Raw genomic sequence first — 22,143 nt, 5'->3', positions numbered from 1 at the left:
TTTACTGCAGAGTTTTTATTGCAGGATTTGAGTATATTTACACTAGTAATGCTAATCCCAATGTCGGACTGATCATTTATTTGTCAGATATTGTGCATCCCTCCTACTTTTATGTGAGTACAGGATCTGAATGCTTCACCACTAGTAATATGTTGTAGGCGTTCATGTTTTGGTATCTTTATGTACATAATCTTTATATAAATGAATCTATTTAGATTCTCTATATGTGTGAAATAAAAGTGTGTGGGTGTGTTTCTATGTTTGTATAGTGTGGGTGATAATCCTTTATTTTGACAAGTTAATAACATGCCACTTCCTGTTTATTTCTCGTGTCCTTTCTGTGTTTTATTATTATATATTTGTTTTGACATTTTTTGTGAAACTTTATTTGTACTTTTACTACATTGAGTCAGTTTATTATGTAAAATGTGTCCCTTAATGTTTTTGGTGTCGTTGTGTCCGTCATGTATCGGCTTGGCTGCACTTTGTATAGGTTGGTATAATAAGCAGGGCCGTAACAAATGGATAGATCACACTGGGCCGACTATTTTTAGCCCCCCAAACTGCACATTTTGAATCTGACTTGAAGATTATAATGACCATTTATTGAGTTGAGATTTGTATTTTAGCCAATTATTTTTATATTTCGGTATTCATACGCAGCTGGTTAGTCTCATATTTATCAGAAAAGTATCACTCATGTTGTTTGTGTTCAAAAGAAGAAAAAATGAATACTAAAATGAAGTTTTAGTTCTGATATTCTGTCAGATTATTAAAATATTATCATTAAACATTCATCATTTAGGTGGGTAATGTTATTTCCCTCCTGTGTCTGCGCCCCCTGGTGGCGAGGAGGCAGAACGTCATGATAATCAGCTGAAATATAAATATTAAATGTTATATATTTCTGTAGCCTTGCTTTCCTATGATGGCATCTTTGCTGTTTCTTCATAAATCATTTTTTTTCCCCCAGTCAAGTTAATAAGATGCATCAATCAATGTGAACTTTATTTCTTTCTCTCTGATTTTTGTGCTGCCTTCAAGGCTTCTGGGCAGCAATCATTCAGCTCTCCTGTCTGCATCCCTCCATCCATCCATCCCTCCATCCATCCATCCCTCATCCCAGGCGCTGTTGCATGCTGCACGCATCATCTCCTCCTCACCATGTGTGTTTGACGTCAGAAACTTAGGAGGGGCTCCTCCGTGAAGCTGGTTGCTGTTTGTGGTGCTGAAACAACGCCTGTATTGTGTTGCCGTTTCGCGATTTTTTCCCCCCCTGCTCCCGTTGCTTTTCCTTCCTCAAACATGCCTCTTTAAGTCCGAGTCTCATCCGTGCGGCTCGACCAACCTGAGTTTGCGTCAAACATGCAGTTTTAGCGGGAGGTGCGCGATGGATTAGTAGCGCTGGTGAAGCAGACCTCAGGCAGGAGCGGTATGGATTCAGTGTGCTGTCCCATCCTCTTCGCTGCATTGGCTGTCAGCCTCTGCTCCTCACCTGCTCTCGCTGACAGAAAATTTGGTAAGAATATTTTAAATTAATATTATTATTATTTCCACCCTCTTCTTCTTCTTCTTCTTTCTTCTCCAGGTGTTTTTGTTCCTCTCTGTGGTGCGTAAATCCAGCTGTCTTCCTCTTGGTCTTGGTCCCTTTGCAAAAGTTATTCTGTGCAATCATTTATCAGAGTATTTGCAAGTGCATGTCTCCAAAAAAAACATGTGTTTGTGCGTCTTATTTGCATGAGCTCTGAACATCCAGCAGGGAAAAGTTACATAATGTGTCAGGCCTGATGGACGAGATGCTCATTACCTATATCATGAACTCTTATCCTGCTGGATTCATTAATAGAATAACAATGATAATAATAATAAGAAGAAGAATGCACTGTGGGCCACTTTTGCAGACACACACAACTAAAACAATGATTTCATATGGATGCCCCTGTATAAGAATTACTCAACACATGCCCCCTAAGGAGCATGCAATTTTAAATCCAGTTAAATATTTAATGATATCCTATGCCTCCTCATCTTTCATACAGGCCTGTTTCATTTCCAGACTTGGCCCGCTTTGTATTTTCATTACCCTTGATTTGTTCTTCCAGGCCTGCCTCAGTAATTTAAAAGAAAGAAGAAAAAAAAAACATGGCACATGTCCAAAGTATGGCATAGAGAGAGAGAGGCAATAGTGATGATTGTGTGTGAAGTTAGAAATAGATTAGAGGATCTCAGACTCGCTGCTTCAGGTGTGTTTTTCCTCATCTACCTACAGGGTTTACACCTTTAATCATCCAGACGAACACATGACAGTTTAACTTATAATGAGCGGGAGGTAAATATAGGTTTCAGGCTGGCACTGTGCTCTGTGGTGATTCATACAGACATCCAGCTGCATCATAATCTTTATATTTAGAGCAAGAGGACGTCTGTCCCTTCTTAATCTAAACCATCCGCTGTGTATCTTCTCATTTTTTTCCCCTATATTTCATAAAAGGAGGTTTTTCTCCCTGCGAGTTTTCTAATTTATGCCCAGAATACTTGTGAATGAGTCAGTGCTTATTCCCCGGGTGCTTTTCTCTCATTGAATTCTCAGTATGTTTTTCTCTGTGTGTGTGGAAGACGTCTCCATCGTCAGACTGTGGCTGGGAGTTAGGGGTGCTTATTGTTTTTAATGAGTCCCACTGCGCATTACGCCATGTCAGTGGAAAGCTTTAAATCAAGGTGTGTCGGCGTGATGTAGCAGCCTATATATAAATTTATATATATATATATATATATATATATATATATGTACTTCATGTAATAAACAGAGTGCATATTAATATGTGGGTGGGTGTGTTTGTGTGGGAGACAGCCAGAGTGTGCTGTGTGTTTGTGGGTGTGCATGTCCTCGCTTGTCTGAGAGCCTGTGAAAGCCAGACAGGGAGAAATAAGTCTGCAACTGCACGCTCTGATTATTAAATTAACTGCTGTGAGATTTAAACAGTGGTGTGAAGCCGGCTCCGTGCAAACATCTGCCCCTTTTGAACTCATAGTGCCTGAAAACAAGTGTCATCTCCAGCACTTCTGAAGTAGTTAATGTAGAAGAAGCAGTTCAAGCTACTTTTCTACAAAGCCAAAGCACAGTAGGCCTAACTACGGTAAGAACGATGCTGTAGAAATGTATAACTTTTGTCATTACATCATCTAATCTCCTCAGAGACACAACTAAGCTAACACTACAGCAGGAAATATCATGGGGGAGATATACGAGGTGTAAGCTGCTGTAGCAGGGGGAGATAGCCAGGGCTAGCCAGGGCTAGCCTTTGCTAACGATTAGAGTTTATTGACATACTTTTCCTTAACTGTGATATGTAATGAAAAATATTCATTTTGATGAGCCGACACGTTTTTAATTTAACTTCTCAATCCATATAACTAATGAGGAAGTAGCTAAATCCAGTCATGATGGAGGTTAAGCCTCCAGCTCTTGCTAACGGTAACTAGCTCAACTGCCGTTACAGCTTTTGAGTGAAGTGGCTTGCTTTGATGAAGCTAACGTAACCTTTAAATCATATTTAAATCTCTTGCATTTTGAATTTATTTATCAATTTGTTATTTGTGTACCGCCTTTCTCAACAAACTGATTTTAATATAAATATTAGTGAAACAGAGGAACATTTAATCCCAAGTAACTGTGGTGTCAAAATAGCTAATAGCTAAGAGCTGAGTGACTTGCTAACAGTAACTAGCCTGCCATATAAGCTTTTGACTGTATAGTGGCTTATAGGCTAACGTTACCTTTAAATCATATTTAAATCTATTGCATTTTGAATTAATTAAAGCACTTTTCATTAACTGATATCAGTGGTTTAGCACGTGGATGGACAGGGACGCGCCTAGCAAAACAGATATACATTTAATCCTGTATGAAATATGATATACAGCCAAAATAATCAAAATAGCTAACGTTTGGTAAGGCTTTAAATTAAAGCACAGGCTGTCTATGTGTGAAAAGTTAAATACATAAATCCAATCATGATGGAGATGAAAACTCAGCTAAACTCTTGCTAACGTTAGCTATAAGCTGGGAAGCATCTGCCATCTGGGCTATTGACTTTACTTGAATAAAGTGATTTGGTGTTGTTAATCTACCCTTTAAAACACGCATTTGAATGTATTAAATTAGATTAATTGATCATATATTTCAGTAAATATGGATTGTAGACAGATGGCAAAACAGAGATGTGTTAAATCCCTTTTAATGTTGACCGTAAATGATCAAAATACGTTTATTTCCTTTCTGTTTATAGTGTTTTTGTTTTTTTCGACCGCAGGCAGAGCATGTGCATTTATAGGTCTTATGTAAGTCCTATAGTACTCACCTGAGCAGCCAAACGAAGGCATTACAACATTTAGATCTGTTACAGTACAGTAAAGGTCACATCTGCCTCGTGTCGTTTCGATTCACTCACAGATGCTTTACAGGACGACATAAACTGCAGTGAAATACAGACACGCTGTCCACCTTCATCCTTCATCATGACAATCTTTGCGATCTCTTCCAGGATGACGCGCTCCTCTTTCAATGAACTGGAGAGGTCACGGGTGGGTTATCGCGTTGTACTTTCCCTTCACTTTTTCCCACTGAACTGACTCACTAAACCAGCTTTGAGCCTTCAAGTGAGGCATAATTCAACAGCATGCTCGAGAATTGGCCAAAGGGTGTTGTTTGTACCAGTGGGAGGCTTTTGACAATGTTAACGAAACTGTTACACATTAATTATGTCGTAAAGTATACTGCGGAAGGCTGTTTAATTTCTATTAATGAAAGAGGAAATAAGGATGGAATTGAATTCAGGATTGGCTTCTTTTCCGCTAAGAGTGCAAGAAGGTTAATGTCCTGTTTACACAGTGTTGGGAAGAAGAGAATCTGAATAATGAATTCATTTACTACTGAGGAGAGTCCTGCCAATGGAAAATCTGCAGAAATTGATTTTGTTGTGCATTAACACTCCAGCGCCTTGCAATCAGTGTTGCTATCAGGCCTGTTGTTAAAAATTCAGTTCAGCGCCTCTTTTCTGTTTGCAGAGGGTTGCCAGTGTCCTGAATCCCAATAACAACCAGTGAAAAACCCATCGTTTGCTAACCGTGCAGGCCACTGCTCAGCAGGAAGGTCATGTTTTGTTAGCAGGGTAAATGTACTTTCAGGAAAACTTTGTTGAACCGACTAAAATAGAGAAATAAAACATAAATTCAGGATTTGGGATTTAATGAAGAATGGAAAATATCACTCCAACTCGAGGTGTTGAGCCCAATTCTGATAACACCTTCACAAATCTAGCAGGAACACAAAGATCAGACTGAGTGTAACATTTTTTTTTCCTTCTAAAAGTGAGACGGCATGAAAATGAAGAAACTTCAGGCCTTAATCACACCGCATTGATCGACTCGATAAATCCGCGTGTAGGATTTGCGTTAGGCTTTAAAAGATCCTGTCTCACCTCACCTAAACCCACTGGCCATCGTTTACACTCAAATTAAGGGAGTGTTATTGATGGATGGAGATATGTGACATGGTAGGTTATCTCCAATATGTACATGGGGACGATGTCCTTTAAAGCTGTGCTGCTGGGTCTTTTCATTACGGCTTCTATCAGCAGCCATCGCCTGATATACTCAGACAAGTTAGATTTGATTCATAGGCTGCCGAGCTCTATCTATTTTGCCTCAGGCCTCTGTCATCCCATAGATATCTGGACTGAGTGGAGATATCAAATATCTTATAGTGGTTGTAAATCATCTGAGAAGGATTGAAATGTGGTGCGATATGAGGATGGATATTTTACAACCGTGTGGATTAGAAACACGGTGCTGTATGGTATATTGTATCCAAGGGGAGGTTGGACAAGTGGTTTGTTTTCATCCTATACGTGTGTGTCGTCTTATTATTTCCTGAGTTGCCGGGACACTCCCCGTCTGTCCCAGGGGTCCACTTAATTTCTATGTGCTTCATCCTGGGAGCAAGCTTCCTATAGTTGACATAAGGCAATGCTACACCTAGCGAATTTATGTGAAAGGAGGGAGCTATGAGAGATAACTATAACTGTGCTTCACATCAAATCCATACACTGTATAGGAAGACAAATCATGAGCAAGCCTCACATTTAGTGTCATAATAACAGCAGTGTAGGGAATGTGAGGCTACAGTCATGCTAGCAGCTACGTGAGGTACAGCAGTGCTAACTTCATGATGCTAACGTGCTCACAATGTTGTTGTTTAGCATGTTAAGCATGATTATCGCTCCTGGCCGATTATAGGGGTGATATTCAGCATTTTCTGATTAGCTAGCTAGCTAGCTGCAGTAAAGCGGTTTTGAGCTCAACAACAGTACACTCTCTGCTTTTAGAGTATTTTATTTGTGTTTCAGCAGGTTTGTAGTGCAAAATGCAAAGTTGACCAGGGCGACGCTTCTAACCCGAGGAAACACCTAGTCAATCATAAAGTATAGCTAAAAGCCGGAGAGTGTACCGTTTTTGATAGCCTGACAGCAGCTAACGTTAGCACACCTGCAGCTTGTCAATGTCCTTAGAGAGCTGAAACCTCCGACATGACCGACTCAGTTGATGTTATCTTAGCATGTTTACTAGCATTAGCCAAAGATCAGCCCCTGGCTGACCCTAACCTGCTGGTTTAGTACGCTACAACAGTATATGAGGTTTTTAGTACGTTTGAAAACCTTCGTATGAAACCAGCAGTATGTGAATTGCATACTATTTACTCTTCTTCCTCTTTGGATCAGGCAGATTAGACGCTGTAACGGCCCACTGCTGCCCTTTTACAACATCTACTTTACAGTTACTACATTTCAGTCCGGTATCCTGGTTGAGTAAAGTGCACAGAGTAAAAGCAGTTTCTCCAGCTGCTGACTCTGTGTTTTTTTATAGATTTATAGATGTCTGGAACGAGGTCATTTATTATTTCATTTCAGACATTATGGTTTTGTAGGTACTTGGCCATAAACCAAAGAATTGGACAAAATCAAATTTTGTCCTAGTTTTGGCACGATCTTCAGAGATCTTACAATTAAGCCTGGGGGGGGGGTCAATCCATCCAAGTTGAGACATTTAACTCAAAACGACTATTGCAAATATCGTGGTGGCACAGGAGGAATAATTGTATGATTACCAGAGTCAATAGGATTCATCCTCTGAGGACTATTAAAATAATTAAATATCATGCTATTCCTTGTGGTAGTTGTTGAGATACGTCAGCCTGGACCAAAATAGTCCAACATTGTCATCACTGGAGCCCTCACATTGCCAAAAAACCTTGAATCAACTGTCTAAACACACAATATGTCCATTCAGAACTCAAATCAATATGCTTTCGACACCAACACAAAGCAACACATTCCTCGCCGTGACTCAGGCTGTATATGAGTCTATAAAAGCAGAGACATTTATGAATAATAAAAACTCAATTTCTGAAACTCTGCTTGAATGCCCTCAGAAACCGAATCATAATTAAAGTAAAAAAAAACGATCCAAGGATAAAAGCTAATAGGACTGCCAAAACTAATATGACCCCGCTGTGGTGTCTCTGGCTCTCAGTGAAGGTCGCAGAGCATTTTTCTTATCTCTCAGGACGTCTGAGTCATCTTGACAGAGCTGGTATAGGGTCAGCTTGAAGCAACCAGCGCCGGGCCCTCACTTCAGACTTTATTGACACTTTGGAGCTTTTCTTGAATTCAGTAAAAAGCTTTGACTCATCCAAATAAATGGAAAAGTATTTATTCGATGGGATTTTATTTAGCTCGTCTTTGTGCACACGGCTGTGCTGGATGGTTAATGAACATTTGGTGTTATTTTTCAAAGCCTGTTTTTCTAAAATTAATAATCTCAACAGCTGCAGCTGAGTGTAATTGGGCTTATATCAAGATTTTCCTCATCATCTGTTATTGAATGTAATATATGCCAATTGAATCTAATTTATAAGCATACAGTGTTGTAAACGAGCCGCAGCGAACCGACATACAGCTGCCGCGGCCTCGTTTTTAGGCTCGATCCGACATGAATCGTAAACTGATAAGCTATTCATGAAGCGTCTCAAATTCACGAGGAGAATGTAAGATTTTTTTAAGTTCATTTTTCCAAGTTGCAGCCTTTAATGCGCGAGCGCCGAATTTCAGAAAGAAACGACACAAGGCAAGGCTGTATATTCCTGGCTTGGGATGCTGCCACGGCTGGTGTGATAACAGACGAAGTGCGATGTTTCTTTGTGACTCAACAGATGCTCGGAGGAGTGTGTTGGCTTTGAGTGGTTATTGAGACGAGGGAGTGGGAGCAAAGCGGCTGGCTGCGCTTCTGTGTCTTTCCCCGACAAATGTCAGCGGCTCTTGAGAGGAAGGAAGTCAGAACTGTGTCAAATAGACGTGTCGAGGCAATCCATCTCGTTGTTCCTTTCCCCTGCCTCAGTTCAAGGTGAACCGAGAAGATATTCTGGGTCAAGGAGGAAGAGGGCCACCAGAGAAGGGAGGAAGGTTGTTTTATATTTTTATGTTACACTGTAAATTTAACATTACATTACATTTCAGTGGAGGTTTTTCACTCCTGGGGGACTCGTAAGGTGTAAGAATATGATTAATTTATACTACTATGTTGGTAAAACTGTTTTCCCACTTGTGCTCCTCGTACTTTCTCACCTCGCCATATACCTGAGCTTCACCGCCTCGTGACACAGAGAGTGTGAAAACATCCTCGGGTTATAAAAGCAAAGATTGGACCGCCCCGTTATGTCTTTTCACAACTGTTTCATTCAGTTCAGATTAAATGGTGTTCGGTAAAGGGGTCAGCGTGAAGGTCACCTCCGTGTTGCAGTGCCACGATTTATAATGAGGACAATAACACAGTAATGAGGGTTCTGAAGGGCCGCGAGTTGAGCACAAGAATTAATCTATACTATCTCAGCTGTGATTAAAGCAGTAATGTGTCTGCTTCGTCTTAGGGTGATGCTGATAAATGCTCCGGACCATTTCTCTCTGCAGGGAGGGAAACAAAATGAACGTAAAAGGAGGAGGCAAAGCAAGGGAGAGATGCTGGAGATGTAATGGGGGAGGTGTTTTACTATTTTTGTGACTAATTGATATGACTGCTGTGGTCCGCGAAGTACATTAGTGACATTTTCCCCCTCAGAATTTGGCTCAGATCCACCACAATTTATTTGGTCTGCAGCACTCCACACCCAGCTGTAATAAAACAAGCTGTGTGTAGCTTTACTTAAAAACTGCCAGTGTGATTGGCTGGAAATACTGCTGGACCCGGCCGAACCTTAAAGCTCGGGTTGGTAAAGTTATTCGAGATGCATTTTTTGCTGTATTTGTAGAAAATCTCTCAACACTCCGACAATCAATAAATCAAGTCAAATGCTCTGTCAAAATAAAAGAAAAAAATCATCCACAAGGCTAGGTGGATGCATTACTGAAGCTATAAGAAGGCTAGTGGCACAAGAATGTGCTCATAGTACACAGCCACTGAGCCTGTTGTTCAGCAGCTAGCTAACTCAGTAGCACAAAACACACAGCACCTGAGAAAAAAAGCAAGTGAGAGGCAGCTGCAGTGACAGACTGTTGTTCAGGCGCTAACAGTCTAGCACAAAGCACACAGTCCCTGAGCACAATTAAAGAGCTTCTGTGGCAGCAACGCACTCCTGTAGCAACTAATGTAAGCACAAAGCACACAGCTCCCATGCCAAAGAACACAACCACTGGCAGAAACAGACTAATGCGGTGGCTAACGTTAGCACAAAGCACAAACTAACCCAGTTAGCACAAAGCACACACCTACAGCAGTGAGCAGTAGCTGTCACACTGGGTAGCCTTTTCAGACTGAGACTTATTTATCAGACTAAAAGAGGTAAGACAGGTTGCAGAATGTAGTGAACTAGCTTCTTATACATCTCCAAGATGGCCAGTGAGAGCTATGGGGCTGTCGGTGTCGGTGAAGACAGGCGGTGAGTCGTTAATCTAAGCCTGAACATTTTCGGTTTCATTTTCATGAATAGTATCTGACAGAGACGTAACTGATTGGTGTGTTTGACTTCGAAAAGGTCTGTGGATTCTACCCAAGCCACAAACACTTAGCAGTGAGAAGCAGTTTGAGCAGATAGAAGTGTGGATACAGTTTCATGCTAAAGTGGGAACCCAAATGTCCCTCGAGCTGCAACCAAAGGCGCTTCGCTCCGCAGGTGAGACGTTTCATTTGCTATGAAATTACCAAAGAATGACTCGAGCGTACCACCTTGATATGTATGTCCACTTTTCATCTGCAGGGAAGTGTTGCTCAAACACAGTTGTGCTGTGATGACCTGCACTTTAAATGAGGTGCAACTGGCATCATAAAAGTTAAATATTTTACTCCATATGGAGGACTGGAGATTTCCCTCGGGGCCGGGTTGTGTTGGTTCACTCTTTGCTCTTCAGCACACGTGAAGGAGGACACTTAACAGCTTGACTCGCTCTGGTTCTGCACTTCAACACCCAATCACACCTCAGAAGAGGGGAGAAAATCAAATGTCTGAATCATTCATCGCGGGTCAGAGAAAAGGTCAAGCTGACCTATTTCTGGGTCCTCTGTTGCCGCAGTGACGCTGCCATCTTTAATTCATGGTGGTTGTCTGGGCTGTAGCCTGCAGCTGGCAGCTGAGTGACTGAGAGTGAACTGCCTGACTGGGAATTCTGAGACAAATTCTCTGGAAAGTCGGTGAGAAATGTGTTTGGTTACGCTCCTCTTGATGTCAGGTGGTTTCATGTCAGCTTCCCTCTTCAATCAAAGTGACCTCAAAGCCCCCCTGACTCCTCTCCTGCCTCTAGCTCCTAGTAATTATTCATGTCGTTAAGTAACTTTTGATTTATTCTCCTATGCACTACATTTGCCTTGAAGGAGAAGTTTAACATTTTGGATAAAACACGAATTTGCTTTCTTGCCAATAGTTAGATGACGACATGTCTGGGTATGCTACTGTATATAAGAAAGCCACAGCCATCATCCAGTTAGCTTAACACATAGACAGCTAGCCTAGCTTTTTTATCCAAAGGTTAAAAAAATCAGCCTGTTAGCACCCTTTACACCCAAACATTATAATTCTTTATAACCAATGTGTTAATTTGAGAGTTTTAGAGCTGCTGTTAGGTGGATTTTGTTACATTTGTACAGAGCAAGCTAGCTGTTTCCCCGTTCTTCCAGCTCAGCTAAGCCGACTTGCTGAATATCCCCAGACTCCCTTACAAATCTGAGTGTTTTTAAGAGTTTTTGAGTGAGGAGAAAGTTAAGAAACTTTGCAAAACTTTGCTACAAAAAATCAAAATTATTCATGCCTTCTTGTAAATTCGGCGTGAAATGCAATAACTTACTGTAAGTTGTCAGTTTATTGCTGTTTCTGTGTCTAAAGTCCTTCCAAAATGTAACAGCCGTTTGAACGCACTAGTTCAACTGATTTCATCATTTACACCAAATTTATGAAAGAAGACAACATTTTATAGATGGAAAACATTTCAAATTTTACAAATAAAGTAAACAGTAACCAATATAGGCAACTTCTTTGGAAGGTCATGGAGAAGGTCTCCAGACTCCCTTAAAAAATGCACAGTTCTGGGAGTTGTTGCGTTAGGAGAAACTTTACAAACACTGTGAAACACTGTTTACGACAAATTCTTAACTGTTTGGGCCTCCTTGTTAATTTGGCAAATGTTATACATGAAGAAATTTCTTTCTTTGTGATAAAAACAAACATCATATCCATATGTTCCATTGCAATACATGTTTTTTGCATATAGAAGAAGCCTCGAGTGCCATGGTTGCTTAACAATTACACCACATGCCAACTGCTAATTCGATTTATAATTCATACCCCTCTCTCTCTCTCTGCCTTTACTTCCTATCTCCCTCTTCATCTGTCACTATCAAATAAAGACAAATTTGCCCCAAAAAATAATCTTTAAAATTAAAGCCTTAACAGTAATGTAGTCATTGGTATTTTTGTGGCGTGAAAATAAAATGTTAACAGTTTGATCCACCCTAGAAACATGAAATGTAGCAGCGCAGAACCACATTTATAGCAAAATCTTGTCATGTTTGGGTGAAAAGCTCATGAGGAATGTATAAAAATGTCAAGTATAGTGGTAAAGTCCCCGCTGCTGAATTGCTGACATGTGATGCACAGTTTTTTGACAAGAACAGACCTTTTGGAGCAGAGAAAAGCTTGGAGCCATCTTTAATTTTAGCAGGAGAGCGCCTTAATGACACAAGCTGTTTGAATCTGCGGACATGGTGTCAGGCCGATGCTAATTTGCTTGCAGGTGATGTTTCCCGTCGCTGTGCCTGCTCCAGCCACGGTGCCTTTTCAATACGCTTGCACTTTTATTGCCGTTGTCACCAGCTGCACTTTTCTGAAATGGCTTTTTTGGCCGACAGTACAGGTGTGTGTGTGTGCGTAAAAATGAGTAAGGTGTCCTTGGTCCCATAATTATATATATATATAAAAAAAAAATGATATGTCGTTGGCTCTGGACAGTGAATGAAATATGTCCTAAACTGCAGCAAGCTCAGGGAGTGGCTGTCCTCGCTGCCAGACTCCCAGCATCCTCCTTGGCCCCTCAGACATCACAGATGGTACCCCGGCGCCGGCCAACCACCTGTGCGGGGAAAGTGAGCGATCAAGTCTTTTGACTCCTCGCTCAGCCTTGGGTTTGGCCACATCGAGATAATATTTAATGTTCCAGGCAAGGTCAGCCAATCGCGGCCGAATGTTTGAGACTGACTCAAGCAGCTCCCACGCGCTGAAATCTGCTCTGAGATGTGTCATGGATGGCTTAATAATGTACACTCGAGGATTATCTAAGATATTAACATGGTTATAATGTTTTCTAATGAGAAACTCTCAGTCATAATTGCTTTTACATAAATGACCTTAAATGAGCTTTCCCTTTAAACACGCTGCTCTCTGATTTCACGCCTCCCAGAGGGTAGACACCCGTTCTGTTATGTCCCTGACACGCTGCGTAGCCGAGGTTTTAGCTGAAGGTGAATTGTTTTGGTGTGTGTGTGTGTGTGAGTGTTGATCCTTGCTTACTTATACAGCTGATGCACTTGCTGCCCTTAATAGCAGTTAGTTGTAACAAGGCAGGCAGGGGGTGTCATGGGGAAGTGTCTCTCTGCTACACAGCTGTGGATAAAGACTTCGGAGATGTTTAAACCACATTTTAATTGATTCAAGTTTTTTTTACAGCAAAAGAGACAAAACACTGTGAGTTCTGGCTACTATCTCTTTTTTTTCATGGTCTTCTGAGAGTACAGGCCACTAACTACCAGTATATCATGTTCAAAAACTGTGAACCGACTTACTGCATCCATTGACCTTCTGTATTCTCCCAGCACGCTGTAAATTAGGTCACACTGTGCCTATTTTGGGAGGTGAAGCTGCTTCACATTCACAGCACCTGTAGGCAGCTCACAGCTAGTGCGGCTGCTAACGATTACTTTCATTATTGATTAATCTGACGGTTATTTTAATGATTAATTGATTCAAAAGATGTTTGTGAGGATATAAAACCGACAAGGCAGTAAATTAATACTTGTTGAAAACCTGAAACAAGAGAATTAATCAACTTAATTATCTAGAGCCTGACTGCTGCTAGATTTTTGGGGACGATGCTGATATTAGGAAGAAAATTCCCCAAATTTGGTCATGAAACACCTTTGTTACAGTACACTGATACAATATATCTGTAATAGGCCAATATCGACCGATAATATCAGCCAACCAATATCGATCATGCACAACCCGAAGATATTCAGTTTACTGTCATAGAGGAGTAAAGAAACCAGAAAATATTTGCATTAAAGAAGCTGAGAACCAGATAATCTTTACCTTTTTTATTAAGATTATTAAGCAATTATCAAAATAGTTAGCAATTAATTTAATACTCGACATCTAATTAATTCATTTACTAATGGTTACAGCTGTAAAAGTGTTGATATGATGATATAAAACTGACAGAGCTGTAAATTCTCACATTTGAGAGTCTGAAACCAGAGAGCGTGTCGTTTTTACATTATAAATGATCAAAACAAATGAAAAATCTATCAATTATCTGGAGCTGCAATGATGAGCTAATTCTCGAATATGTGCTTCACATTTATTAATTGATAAGCAGATGAAAAGAAAATTAATCAACAGCAATTTTGATGATTGTTTTATTCTATTTGTTTCAAAGACAAAATGTCAAATTTAGTTTGTTTTAGCTTCTCAAATGTTTATTGTTTTTTTTGGATTGTTGGTCGGACAACCAATGACTAATTTGCTAATCGCTCACTTTACTGTAGTGCTTTACGTCCAGTAAAATTGATTCATGGATCAGGTTCGTGCTAAACAACAGATAGAAAGTAAAGATAACACACCGAACAGGTTGAGGTTTAAAAAACCAACTGAAAAAGCACACTCACATCACCTCAGCTGATCCTCTAAATCCCACTTACTGTACTCACTCTCCTAACAGTGAGCTTCCCGTTGATGAGCCTCTGGGATTGATCCGTGCTGAGGTTGACATGGCAACAGAGCATCATCACTCGACAGCAAGTGTAGCACTTTTTTGGAGGTCGTTTTGTTTGTGAAATTATCTTGTACGCCTCGAATTACACGAGACGAAGCGGCTACTCTTTGTCGGGGATGCTTCATTAAGATATAGCCTGGACACCTTTTTTTTTTTTTCTTTTTCCTCCTCAGCCGCGACGAGTCGAGCATCCTTTTTTTAAAATTCCGCCTGAGGTAATCAGCAACATCCACTGTGATTGCATTTTAATTAAAAGCCGCCATTTTAATCATCTCTGGCATGGTGTTGGAGAAAGAGGATGTGGCGTTATCAATCCTTTGTCCCTGCCTATCACACACGCACGCGCATACAGTCACACATGCACGCACGCACACACAATGTCTGACTTACTATGCTTGGCTGGATGCTTCATTAAATGGAAGGTCGTAATTAATATTGAGAGCTGACAAGGCCTCCCAGAGAACCCAATGAATTAAGCAGGGAAGTGATGAGGAGGTAAAGTTGAATGGACTGACACTAATTGCCGAGCGGAGAGATGCTTGATCAAGAGGGACTGGGTGGCTCTTTCAGCTTCGAGTGGCTGCTCGCTATAAGTTTGGTCTTGTATGTTTTTGTTGTTCTCTTCCAGCTAAATCTAACATCTTCTCTGTCAGACAAGAATAGATAGGAAACAAAATGGGCAGCAAATTTAAAGTCTAACACATCCTCAGACCTAAACGATTGTCACTGCTGAGCTCTATTATCACCTTATTAGGTTGACATAGCAAATGTGTCCACCTATTAACACTTTCAGCAGATACAGAGCAACAGTAGTGTGCAATTAAAGAGGTGTTTCTTTCCACCTGATGACTGTAGGTCAAATATTCACTCTCCTTGCAGCTCTGTTTGGGTCTCCACCAACTCCCAAAGGCGATATCTCCGTCATTAGCCTCTAAATGCTCCACTCTGTTCACCAGCTAGTTGCTAACTTTGTCTGTCTGCTGTTTGGTGCTGGTGCAGGTGGTGTTTATTAGAGCTTGCTGCATCTGGAAATGGCTCTGATGAAAACGGAAAAACAGTAAATGTGCTTAAAAAACTACATTTTTAGCTAAAATATGCTGAAATTCTCTGTAGCGCTGAGGGAAACTGCAGAGTCAAGTGATTATTCTTTGCGGGTTTGTCACTATGAGTGACTCTTTTCATTTTATACATTCATTTCACTTATTAATGTGAAAAAAAAAGATTAAATCAGCTTTGTGCATCATAAAGCAGTTAAAATATGTGATTTATTGTATGTTTTATGCAGTGCCTATAGTATTTATATGGAAAGGAGTGTGCAGTAGCAGAAAGTTTTGGAAATGAGGGATGTTTGAAGTACAAAATAAAATTCAGGTTGTCGGAAAAGCAATTTCGAGCAGCAAGTTGTTTCTCGTCAGTTCAGAACATTCTGCCTTTTGATTTTTTTTCGAGAGAGAACTGAGTGACCTTACAGCTCTGTTATGATGCCTCACTCTACATCATTAAATAGCCATTTTGCTGACATATTGAAGCCATTATCTCCGAAAGGTGTAATTTCATGAAATGTGCCCTCAGCTTCCAAGCAAAATGGCTGCGCATTGTGTCTGTATAATCAAATTCTCACGCGGGACCAGACTTCAATAATTAGGACAGAATAGTGACCCTAATGATGGATCTGCGAAGAAGAAACTAACTTGACATCTGAAAAGCTCCTGTCTCATCACACACCTGTCCTGATTGTCTGTCCTCTCTGTGTGAATTGATTAGCAGACTTCTCACAGCTATCTTCTCATTATTAACAAGGTCTGACAGAGGCCTCCTCCTCCTACCCAGCCTGTTCTTTATTCATGGTCATGAGCTGCTCGTCGCTGTCCGTGGAGGCCACCGGGCCACGAGGTTGCATCCAATTACGTCACTCCCACTGATGAGCCGAGGGAGGGACAGAACGAAAATAAAAGACTTGAAGAAAGAGGTCTGAGGCTCGGCCTGGTTGTTTACAGATTGTTTCTGTGTTGCAAACGCTGCAGACGCCATAAACTCTTTAATACGAGCCTCTCAAGAGCTTATTGAACAAACAGAAATTTTATGTTCTAAGCAGTTAATTTCTTGGCTGAAGGTCTGCTGTATTGTCTGGGCTCGTTTTGACCCTGAACGTTGCCACTTCGTGCAGCCTGCAACACAGAAGATAACACTTCAAGAGGAGTTCTTTGAACCCCGCACTCATTTTCCTGGAAACGTGTACATGTTGTGGATCACCTGTGCAGATCGGCGAGCAGAACAATCAGTCCTCCGCTCGCTGCAACTCCCACGTGTGAAATATGAACACAGGGAACAGCTACCCATAATGCTCCTGCCATCTGTTCATTTATTAGTCTGGAACACCCAGCCCTGGTCCAAAGCGTTAAAGTTCATTAATATTCATACAACATTCATATGTGGAAACCTTGCCCATGGAGTTGGGGTATTAGTGTCAGAGACAGGATAGGAGATCCTAATCACTAATTGATGATTGATGGCTCTGTCATTAGCAGCAAGGGGCACAGCCAGAGTTAATGTAGGACTAAGCTGTACTCTTATAGAGCGGTGACGTGTTTAGAAATTGTGACAGTGGGCTCATTTTGTAGATTTTCTGTACATTCAGTCATCACTTGTATACTGAATATGCTAAGGGTCAAATATGTACCCAAATGTTTCCAACACTGTTCAAACCTAGAGAAATCCGTAGATTTATTCAAGGTATCGGTGTGTTGCATTCATGAGTCTGAGAGTGAGGAGGAAAGTTGGCAAACGAGGATAAACAAAACTCAAATAAAACTCCACCTCGTTGAAAACATTTCTGCCGGAGTCACAAAGACGGATTTTCATTAGCAATGGTAGCTGGTAAACAACGAAGACAACAACTCCCATGATGCCTACTTACATCTTGTTTGGTTTTGATTAAGAGACACCTGGCGGTAGAAATTACATACTGTGTATTTAAATGATTAATTGAGAATCAAAGCCGTTTTTCATTGAGTAATCATTAACTGGCTCATTTTAATTGTGCGTATCCCGTCTCTCCTCCAGGTTGCCTGTTCGAGGACGAGCTCTGTACGCCGTATGAGTTCTGCGTCAACGGTAAGTCAGACTTGGGGAGTCGTGTACGCCCACCACACCTCATTATATTGTACAATATCCCTGTGGTGCACAACCATCATCGACCCAACACACTTCTAAAGCCAGCCGGGCTATTTTTAATCATTCGGGGGGGTTTATAGATAGGATAGGAGGCCATTGGAGAACAGGCTCACAGTTAAGACATATGAGTCATGTTTAAGAAAAGCAGTAAAAAAAAACATCTGCAGCAGTAAGAAACGGCACAATATAAACAATAGATCATGTAACGACTACAAGGCTTTTTATATGATGTTACAGCATACGTCAAGGCTTCCCTGAACCCCGAACAGTCACAACCTCGACTGAAAACCATCTCGTCTTGAGAAGATGGATGTGTCTCTGTCAACGGTTGCCATGACAACATGTCACCTTATGAATAGGGGGGAAATGTCGGGGCTTTTCACAGCGTGACATTCAGCAGAGTCACACAGCGGGCTTTTAATTTTGAAGGGGGATTGATGGCCTGTCGATATCGAGGATCATCTTCAAGACAGAGCCGTACTTAAAGGTTAATGTATTCTCCAGTAGTGGACGGTTTCAACACGGGAGCAGCGGTTCAGGATAACGTTACATGCTTACATGCATACTGGGGATCCACATCCATCTCTCCCAGCGCGTGTTTGTTTTTGGCCCCGCAGAGCGTAATGATTAAATGCCTGCGCGTTGAGGTTGTTTGTTTTGTTTGACTGAGTTTTGCTCTCTTCATTTACTTTCTGCAGATTCATCACACAATCAGTTTTACAAACAAGATGAAGCAAGCGAAGGGAACGCTAGAAGCACATGCAAAACATGATGCGACCTACAGTGTAGTATGTTTTGTGTTCATGACGGCCTGACTCATATAAACCGCTACATTGTTTTCATGCTAGTTTATTACTCATACCCTGTTTTTCATTGTTTTCCAATGTACCCTGGCTCCAACTAACAAATATTTTCATTAATGATTAATCTGCCTTGTAATTTGTCTAATGTTTGTCCGTAAAATGAGAGAAATTAGTGAAAGAGCTCAAGGTGACATCTACAAATTACTTGTTTTGTCCAATCAACAAAAAAAACAAAAAAGTCAAAGATATATTCAATTAAGTCGACTATTACAGCTCTGAATCCAAACAAAGACTTTGTGTAAAACATGAATTAAACAGAAAGTCATAATTTGCTCATCCTTGTTGACATAAACTCAATTGAAAACAGTTCAGCGACAATATATTTCATTTTCACCTCAATTTAGGTGATTTTTGTAAACTCCTTAGTGGAATTAAAAATGACACTGATTGAAACTGAATGAATAAAGTATTAAAGTCGATAATAAGAATGAATAAAAGTGTAAAGGAAGTCTTAAAATAAACATTAACAAGCTGAAGTTAAGAGATGGGTCTAAAAGTTAAGTTAGACGAGAAGCTCGATACTACTGTCACGACTTTATACGTGGCTCTAACTAGTAGCCAGTTAGCTTAGCTTAGCATAAATACCCTACCGCTTAACAAAGAAGCAAAAACTAGTTAAATAAACCCTTTTTTCTAGTCTTTATGCTAAGTTAAGTTAACCAGCTGCTGGCTGTAGCTACATTTACCATACAAACCTGAACGTGGCATCTTCTACGGTTGTTTAAAGATATCTGCGGAGGGGTAAGATGTATTAGTGAGGCTGTCTTTGGGTTTGCTGCATGTTCGAGGAGCAAATTTGGAGATCTCTTCCCTTTTTTCCATATTAACCCAGTTTAGGTAGGAAACAGCACAGAGGAGAAATATAAAAAACTGACTTTAATTACACAGACTGCCTCGGTACAGAGCGGTGTGTAGCCTAATAGAGGGAAATTGCTGACATCTCGACAGAAAAACCCCCGGAGGCAGAGAGGAGGGTCGTGGTGGGTGTGGATGTTGGATATTACATTAGACTATCATGCAAGGCTATCTTGTGGCCACTTCTTTAGAGATTTAATGCCTCTTTTCCCACATCTTTTCATCTTCTTCTTTTTTCTTTTTTCACCACGCTTTGGCCCAAGGAGCAGCGCTCACATTATACCTCTCACGCTGAAATGTAATTACAGGCGCTATGCTCGATAAAGGCAAATATATACAGGCAAGAAAGACTAATGTTGGATTAATGTTGCACCTAATATGCAAGTAATGAGACATTATTTAGCTGCTTCATAACCCTCTACACACATTCAATCCACCCTGTGTCACTCTCCATCGGACTCCTGATGAGCAGAAGCCACAGCACAGACAGAGGATGAGTGGGAGTAACTAGGTCTGCCACTTCGACTCTTCCCCAGGTCCCTGAAGGAGTAACCTGGTTTATTCTGGGCTGGGCCAACCATACTCTTCCTCACCCGACGTGCTGTTGCCATGCAAGTCGATGAGGGGAGGGGGAGGGTTGCAAGAGGGAGCGGCTCTCCGCGGTGTCAATCAGCGCCGTTTTATATGTAATTGACTGTCATTTAGGGTGCATATAAAAAGTAGTCACCCCCTTTGGAAGTTTGAATTGAATGACTTCGAGTAGATGTAATGATTAAAGGAAAAAGATACATGAATTAATGGCAAAGACAACAAAGTGATCTAAATGAATAAACAATAATAAACAATGTGTCTCAAATTCCACACACTGTCACAGTTTGAGTTTGCGGTTTTGTTATTTTTTTTTTATTTTGTTATTTTATTTTGAAGTTCTGCCCTCATTTGTCACGTTTTGCTTTTCATTTCCTCCCTTTGTGTGATTTCCCGCCCTTTTCCTTTCCTGTGCTCACCTGCGTCCTATTAGTTAATCAGCCCTTGTGTACGTAGTCTGTGTGCTCCCTGCTGTCCCTGTCAGTTCGTCTGCTCAGCTTCCCTGCGTCTGTTCCTGTGTTCCTGTGTTCCTGTTTGCTCACGTCCTTCCTGGTTTGTACTTTGCTTTTTGGATGTACTTTGTTGTGTTCAGTACTTGTCTGCCTGTGTCTTTTGTTAGCTGAGATGACAATTGCTAGCAGACGTTGCTAGCTAATCTTTTAGCGAACGTAGCTACTGTTCACCTATAATTCTTAACGTTCTGACAACGGATATGAATAATTATCACACATTTACCACCCAAATTCTTAATAGTTTTTAAAAAATGTCTTTAATTTCACACAAAAGTGGCTTCACATTTCTAGCTCTCAACCAAGCATTTTGTTGGCTAAAATGGCTGCTGCTAGCAGATTTGATCAGTTGTGGCTAGCTAGTGTAAGCTAATACACTCTGTATGTAGGTTGAAAACCCTTTCTCTAAATGACTTTTTTTTTTAATGTTCAGTTGTTGTTTTTTTCAAAACAAGAACAATGTAAATGCTATAATGCTAAAGGACTGAGGCTAAAGCAGTGCTCATAGCTAAGGATGCAGCTAACGTTAAACAAATGGCAATAATTTTATTTATATGTTCATGTATTGCAGGGCAGAGCTTGTTTGCCCTTAATAGTACACTATTTAATGAAGAATAAGAGTGGCTGTGTGTTAAAGTGGTAAGCTAATGGAGGCCTGTCCACCCAAACTCAGGACTCTAACTGCTGCTAATGGTCCGTGTGTTAACGTTAAACGAAATAAGACTTGTAGGATGTGAGTCCTTGTGCAACCAAGTACTTTCTGTTTTATATTTGCAATTAATTTAGATACATTTTCCACACTAGAGCTACAGCTGAATAGAGTCCATTTTTGCTAAAGGTTCCCTCAGTATGTTGTTAAGTAGGTCAATTACCTTCCTCCATATATCATTTGATCTTCTGCTGTCATGTCTCATTTTGAAACCAGCCAATTCGACTCTTTATTTCCATCTTCAGGGGAATACTTTCCTAGAGGTTCCTCTAAAAGGGTATATGTGATTACCCTGAGACCGGAAATGCATTTTAATTTGATGCAACTCTCCAGAGTCTGTGGCTTTTGCTATGATAAGCTAAGCTAAAGTACAGCGGATAAGTGCTGCATGTTTCCCCGAGGGCACCGGTTGGCTCCTATTAAACACTTAACCAACAGTGTTTCATCGATCGATGGTTATCTTGCCTCCACTCAGGCCAATATTGTCTGAAACTTCTGCGCTGTATTTTAGATTTAAACGATTTAGGTGATGCTTCTATTGATCGGAGCTTGCAACGAGTTCAACTGCGGTGTAAACACTTTGAGCAACCACTACAAAATCTATAATCCCAAAGTATCTGCATGGGTGGAGAGAGAGCACCACGGCAGTCGGTGCATAATCCAAGAATAATAAAAGACGAAGTGATCAGTGAAGAAGCAGTTAAGTAGCCCTTTGGTGGGAATATAATGGGAGACAGACAGAGAGATATGATAAAAATAAATGTAATAATAAACCTTATTTATATTCCAAACTGAAGAGGCACTATGTTTTGATGTAGCTCTGAGTGTCTGGTTTATCTTTATTAATTTCTGTATTTACA

General features: G+C 40.7%; 1 protein-coding gene across 1 annotated transcript in view; it reads left to right on the top strand.

The window, feature by feature from the left end:
• The first annotated feature begins 1,099 nt into the window (after window positions 1-1,099).
• Window positions 1,100-22,143, top strand: part of ptprn2 (protein tyrosine phosphatase receptor type N2) — a 128,159-nt gene continuing 107,115 nt past the window's right edge. Inside the window, exons 1-2 of the mRNA XM_084339797.1 lie at window positions 1,100-1,519; window positions 17,649-17,699. Coding sequence (XP_084195923.1) covers window positions 1,435-1,519; window positions 17,649-17,699 — 136 coding nt within the window. The 5' untranslated portion in view covers window positions 1,100-1,434. The remainder of the gene's footprint in view (window positions 1,520-17,648; window positions 17,700-22,143) is intronic.

The sequence above is a fragment of the Pagrus pagrus genome (assembly GCF_965226575.1).
Source record: "Pagrus pagrus genome assembly, chromosome: 20".
Classification (NCBI taxonomy): domain Eukaryota; kingdom Metazoa; phylum Chordata; class Actinopteri; order Spariformes; family Sparidae; genus Pagrus; species Pagrus pagrus.
Note: the sequence above shows the minus strand (reverse complement) of the source record. Positions and strands in the feature narration are given on the sequence as shown.